Genomic DNA, 6963 nt, shown 5'->3' on the forward strand with positions numbered 1-6963 from the left:
CTATCCAAAAACAACAGCCCTTTTCTGTACTTAGCTAGAGCACACCCAGCAATAGCACTGAGCCAATAGGATGTTAACATGTCAACCCTGTGTACCTTACAGTAACATGGAATCATGTCATGAAATAAAAGCTGTACTCCGGAGTATTTCATATCCATTTGCTGATCAATAGGAAAGTTTAAATCCAACTACTACTGGACACTCTCTTTAGATATAATGCTTCCAGTTGAGAATTAGTGTACAAGCAGGCAGTAGTTTTAAATTCATCTCATTCACACCCCACAATCTTTCCCCAAATATGTCACAGCTTAATAATGATCGCAATCCATAAAACGTTTTTATTTTATGTTCATATTACAACATACAAAAACAAACCAGTGTCACTGCAAAAAGATTGTTTTGGGGGACAAGAGTTTTACAAAAGATATAGAAAAAGTGGAAAAATGTGAATATCAAAGCAATTTATTGTAGAAAAGAAAAAGGACCAAGGCACTGACAACTTAAAAGAAATAAGAAAGCTTACTTATTTAACACATTAACAAGGTGTATAAAAAGAGCATTTGATTGTGAAGGATTATGGTATAGTCTACTTTTAAATAGCCCACCATAGAATACAGTACTTTGAACACTATGCTGAGAGAGAGGTAAACATCTGTGAGACAAGGACAGTGCTGTGTGTGTCTGCAGTAGAATTGCACACACGTACTTGGAACATCTGTTGATCCTATGACCACAAGTAAATAATCACAGACACACACCCCAAAATGCATACTCCAGCAAAGAGATACCATGAAGAGACGGATGGAGAATGATCAGATAGGAAAAAGGAGAGACTCAATGGAAGAAAAGTACAACAGAAAAAAAGCACAGCAAGAAAGCATAGGAGATTCTCATGGCTAACCTGAGGGAAAAAATGTCATAAGACCTAAGCAACAAAATGTCATGCAGCGACTTGTTTGTTTGCAAGAAATAAAAAATAATTTAATTAAAATATGTGCCCTGGCCGAGTCTCTACACATCTCTTTCCATCCTTCTCTCTGTGCGGTCAAGAGCTGCTCACATTTTTCAGCGGTGTAGGGAACAGAGGCAAGAAGAACCTTGAATCTGACTCAATCCTTTGCCATGGATGGATGGATGGAGGGTGGGAAAGAGGAGTGGTTCAAACGTTGCTGCTTTTCCATCCCCAACTATCTTTCCTCACCTTTTCCTTCCCCTGAAACACTTCCCATTTACTCCCACATCATGTCTGCCTCTACTAACCAGTTTCCCTCCCAGTCTTATGTCCCCCCCCTCTTTGTCCTTTCTTCTCTCAGGCTCTCCACCCCCTCACATCTTGCGGATGACCAGCACAGTGGTAAGAACTCCAGCGAGGAACACCCCCACGGTCTGCCAGGTGGGAGTGCCAAAGTAGGAACGGATTCCCTCCTAAAAATTAGGAAGAGACACCATTGTCTTCAACCATCACCACAATTTCAAAAAGACATTTGTAAAAAAACATGTATGAAACTTGTAAGTCAATGTGGGGAAAGCACATCTACTGATTCCTTACCCAGCCACCCTGATCCCTAATCCAGTTGATCACATGATCTCGCAGGTAGTCTGTAGCCCAGCTGATAATGGTTCTGATGATGTCAGGGACCTTGGTCAACAGAGCCTGAGGAGAGAAAGACGATGCTGTCTTATTACACAATGAAGAAGACAACTCATCCCAAAACGTGTAAATTGCAGTTCCATTCCAAGCACTGCGGTTTACAAGACAGTGAATCTATTCCGACTGAGATGAGCCCTGTTTCCTTTGTCTAACGGAGGACAAGAGAGCAAGAGAATGACAGAGAGAAAGGAGAGCTAAATAAAATACTACCACTGATAACACTCACCTTGATGACCAGCCGACAGGCAAAGTAGAAGAGTGCCACCACCCTGCCCCAGTTGAACTTTCCATCAGAGAAGATCTCACGGGCCACTCTCATAAAAACCTCATGGCTGGGCTGGAGTGCAGTATCATTTAACATACTGAAGGGGAAAACGAGATGCTCTGAGTATTGCACAAATTCCAGAGGTCAATTTAAAGTGAATATCTATTCAAGCAAAGAGCTGGAGTCCCTTTCTAAGTCCTTGGTTTAAGATACCTTTGGAGCTGCGTATTGCCATCCAGCTCATCTCCAATCTGCTGCAGGCACAGGGCCAGTTTCTTGTGGTTGGGGTCACACAGCTCACTCCCGCCCAACTGGGTCCGTGACACTGACAACTGAGTACTGCTGTCAGCATGGTGACGAACCCGCTCGTAGATGAAACTGCGAAGAGAGGGTCCCGGGTAAACAACTAGCTAGTATATTTTGATCCTTGTCTGATTAATCAGGCTGTAACAAACAATTAATTGGTATATACAGCCTAAAACAGTGCAACATCTTATAAAACATTCAGCCAGAATGTTGAATGAAATTACATTTCAACTTACTCTACTGGTTGTCTATGCAGTTTGTCCTTCAGACGCTCAATTTGAGACAAAATATCCACAGGAAAGTATTGTTTACCAGACTTTTTAGAGAGCTGGTAGGTCAGCTGAATGTGAGCAATGGTCTTTGGTTTGCTTACGCTTGGCTATTATTTACATATTGTGCAAGTGTTTACGTCGCATCTGTCAGTAGAATAAAAATACACACCAGAACCATATACCTACCGGCTCTCTAAAAAGTCTGGTAAACAATACTTCCCTGTGGAAATTTTGTCTCATATTTCGAGCGTCTGAAGGACGAACCGCACAGACAACCAGTAATGCAAGTTTAAATTCAATTTTATTCAACATTCTGGCTTGTAAGGAACATTCACACGATTTGGCACTCCAATGTTTCAGGCTATATCTACCGATTAAATTGTGTATTACAGCCTGATTAATCAGACAAATGTGAATAAAGAATAAAGATCAAATTCAGGAGTAAACATGAAGGTATACTCACTCTGTCAGTAATTTTTCCCCCAGTTCTAGTACCTGATCAGTTCCATTACCTGAGAACACAAAGCAGCACTGGAGTTAGTACTACCAGGACATAAACCAAGGGCAGGTAGAGGCAAAATTAGTATTTATTTTTTTTACCCCTTTTTCTCCCCAATTTTGTGGTATCCAATTGGTAGTAGTTACTGTCTTGTCTTGTCTCATCGCTGCAACTCCTGTACGGACTCGGGAGAGGCGAATGTCGAGAGTCATGCATCCTCTGAAACACAACCCAACCAAGCCGCACTGCTTCTTGACACAACGCACATCCAACCCGGAAGCCAGCTGCACCAAGGTGTCGGAGGAAACACCGTACACCTGGCGACCTGGTCAGCGTGCACTGCACCCGGCCCGCCACAGGAGTCACTAGTGCGCAATGAGACAAGGAAACCCTCCCTAACCCGGACGACGCTGGGCCAATTATGCGTTGCCCTATGAGCCTCCCGGTCGCGTCTGGCTGCGGCAGAGCCTAGGCTCGAACCCAGAGTCTCTGGTGGCACAGCTAGCACTGCGATGCCTACCACTGCGCCACCCGGGAGGCCCGGTAGAGGCAATTTAAGACAATGCCTATGTGTGGGTAGTCTGGCAAACACTGAATTCTTGAAGTCCTCCTGACTGAGTCACGTGGGTAGCGTCAGCCAGGCTAATGTATAAGTGTCTGTCAAATCGAAACTGGGCAGTCATAAATATATTATGTAATGGGCTAAACATGTTTGAAATGTGACACACAGATATTCTTGAACAAGTAGCTACTGAAGTATGCATGTCTCATGACCAGTTCAGTGTGACAATGTGAAATAAAGTTAAAACACCAGCTGGCTCATTTTCAGAAGTTGACTTGTCAGCTGACATTAGTAAAACGCTGGGCTGGTCCAAGATAGACAACTAGCTTAACTGTAGTACATGATGTTTCTGGAATGACAACAATTAAGTATGAAGTACAAAGACTCAGACTGCCACATCTGGCCCTCCCACCCCAACATGAGGGCAGCTCCCACTCAGCCCAGTCCAAGCACTTCTGTGTCCTAGCACCCCAATGGTGGAACCAGCTTCCCCCTGCACATATTCTGATACTCTTTAAAGGGGTAGGGTTTTAGAGGTTATCTTAAATAATCCCACAGCCCCCCCTACTTTAGAGGGAAAATGTACTTTACTATGATTGTGATATGTGGTTGTCCCACTTAGCTATCTTAAGATAAGTGCACTAACTGTAAATCACTCTGGATGAGAGCGTCTGCTAAATTACTAAAATGCAAATTAAACACAGCTAGCTAGCTAGCACTCACATACTAGTCTGACTAATCAGTCTGTAATACACAATTAATTGGTATATAGAGCCTGAAACAAATGCCTACTAAATCATGTAAATGTTCCTTTCCAGAATGTTGAATAAACTTTAATTTAAACTTACTATACCGATTGTCTGTGTGGTTTGTCCTTCATCTGCTCAAGATTTGAGACAAAATATCCCCAGGAAAGTGTTGTTTAACAAACTTTTTAGAGAGCCGGTAGGGACAGTTGAAGTCGGAAGTTTACATACACCTTAGCCAAATACATTTAAACTCAGTTTCACAATTCCTGACATTTAATCCTAGTAATAATTCAATGTCTTAGGTCAGTTAGGATCACCACTATATTTTAAGAGTGTGAAATGTCAGAATAATGGTAGAGAGAATGATTAATGTCAGCTTTTATTTCTTTCATCACATTCCCATTGGGTCAGAAGTTTACATACCAAATACTATTTGAGTGTAGCATTTCCTTTCAATGATTTAACTTGGGTCAAACGTTTTAGGTAGCCTTCCACAAGCTTCCCACAATGAGTTGGGTGAATTTTAGCCCATTCCTCCTGACAGAGCTGGTGTTACTGAGTCAGGTTTGTAGGCCTCCTTGCTCACGCACACTTTTTCAGTTCTGCCCACAAATGTTCTATGGGATTGAGGTCAGGGCTTTGTGATGGCCACTCCAATACCTTGACTTTGTTGTCCTTAAGCCATTTTGCCACAACTTTGGAAGTATGCTTGGGGTCATTGTCCATTTGGAAGACCCATTTGCGACCAAGCTTTTAACTTCCTGACTGATGGCTTGAGATGTTTCTTCAACATATCCAAATAATTTCCCCTCCTCATGGTGCCATCTATTTGTGCACCAGTCCCTCCTGCAGCAAAGCACCCCCACGCTTCACGGTTGGGATGGTGTTGTTCAGCTTGCAAGCCTCCCCCTTTTTCCTCCAAACATAATGATGGTCATTATGGCCAAACAGTTCTATTTTTGTTTCACCAGACCAGAGGACATTTCTCAAAAATTACAATCTTTGTCCCCATGTGCAGTTGCAAACCATAGTCTGTTTTTTTTATGGCGGTTTTGGAGCAGTGGCTTCTTCCTTGCTGATCGGCCTTCCAGGTTATGTCAATATAAGACTCGTTTTACTGTCGATATGGATACTTTTGTACCCGTTTCCTCCAGCATCTTCACAAGATCCTTTGCTGCTGTTCTGGGATTGATTTGCACTTTTCGCACCAAAGTACATTCATCTCTTGGAGACATAACGCGTCTCCTTCCTGAGCGGTATGATGGCGGTGTGGTCTCATGGTGTTTATACTTGCGTACTATTGTTTGTACAGATGAACATGGTACCTTCAGGCATTTGGAAATTGCTCCCAATGATGAACCAGACTTGTGGAGGTCTACAATTCTTGGCTGATTTATTTTGATTTTCTCATGTCAGGCAAAGAGGCACTCAGTTTGAAGGTAGGCCTTAAAATACATCCACAGGTACACCTCCAATTAATTGACTCAAATTATGTCAATTAGCCTATCAGAAGCTTCTAAAGCCATGACATTTTCTGGAATTTCCCAAGCTGTTTAAAGGCACAGTCAACTTAGTGTATGTAAGCTTCTGACCCACTGGAATTGTGGTACAGTGAATTATAAGTTAGATAATATGTCTGTAAACAATTGTGGGAAAAATGACTTGTGTCATGCACAAAGTAGAAGTCCTAACTGCCTTGCCAAAACTATAGGTTTGTTAACAAGACATTTGTGGAGTGGTTTAAAAACGAGTTTTAATGACTCCAACCTAAGTGTATGTAAACTTCCGACTTCAACTGTATATGGTTCAGTACCAAGGTAAAGGTTGTTTTATATAGGATATTCGCTTGACTCGTCAATAGCTATTGAACCAAGCATGCCGTGACAATTAAAATATGTTCTAAATCTGGTTTAGGATGGATAATAATCCAGATCTTTTTTTTTGGTAATTTCAAATTTTCTGTTCAGATTACAATCTTCAAAAAGATCTAAGATTTACACACAAAAAAAGGTGTCGATTGTTCTCCATTCTCCCCTGATTCAGAATATAACGTTACAATACTCCATGTCATGGCATGCTTGGTTCAATAGCTATTGACGATTGAAAACCGAATATCCAAAACAAATGTTTGGGCTGTATATGTATATACCAATTAATTGTTTATTACATACTATCACATACATGCTTACAAGCTAGGTTAATGAGAAAATGAAACAAGTTAACTGTACACTTTTCCCCCAGTTGAACAGCTAACAATAATGTAGCTTTACTGGGTAACTAGCTTACCTAGTCATGTGTACGGGCATGTTTCAGAGATGGGATGGCTGGGTGTTATGTTAGCTAGCTGACTGGCTAGCTCGACGCGGCTGGGTCCAACCGACAACAAAACTCAATTATTTAACAAGTAAGCTAAATCGTGACAAATACTTTACGTTCCGGCTCACGATAATTACGATATCAGTACCACGGTTCCGTATCGATTGTGTTTATCATAGTTATGTCACTTACCTGAATCGCCTCCTCCCGACGGCGCTGCCATCTTGTACTAAGATTACTTTAGGTCTGCTTCCGCCTGCAGTCATGTGACATATGTTTACAGCACCAGAGGAGTGGCTTCGTTTTGCTCGTTCACGAATGCCAGCTTGCAACAGCACTACGT

General features: G+C 41.9%; 1 protein-coding gene across 1 annotated transcript; it reads right to left on the reverse strand.

Moving 5' to 3' along the window:
• Nucleotides 1-318: 318 nt before the first annotated feature.
• LOC115198352 (apoptosis regulator BAX) lies at nt 319-6963 on the reverse strand. The gene is made up of 6 exons (XM_029760249.1): nt 6813-6963; nt 2958-3006; nt 2130-2294; nt 1878-2013; nt 1550-1654; nt 319-1425 (listed from the first exon to the last, which is right to left on the reverse strand). Exons 1-6 carry the CDS (start codon nt 6841-6843, stop codon nt 1327-1329), a joined length of 585 nt encoding a protein of 194 aa, XP_029616109.1. The 5' UTR covers nt 6844-6963; the 3' UTR covers nt 319-1326.

This window comes from Salmo trutta, chromosome 1, assembly GCF_901001165.1.
Source record: "Salmo trutta chromosome 1, fSalTru1.1, whole genome shotgun sequence".
Classification (NCBI taxonomy): Eukaryota; Metazoa; Chordata; class Actinopteri; order Salmoniformes; family Salmonidae; genus Salmo; species Salmo trutta.

Coding starts and splice junctions, on each gene's coding strand:
- LOC115198352 (XM_029760249.1), bottom strand. CDS start 6,843: ATGGCAGCGCCGTCGGGAGGAGGCGATTCAG. Junction 2,295..2,957: donor GGGGAAAAATTACTGACAGA/GTGAGTATACCT, acceptor CTCTCTTCGCAG/TTTCATCTACGAGCGGGTTC. Junction 2,014..2,129: donor GGCAATACGCAGCTCCAAAG/GTATCTTAAACC, acceptor TTTCCCCTTCAG/TATGTTAAATGATACTGCAC.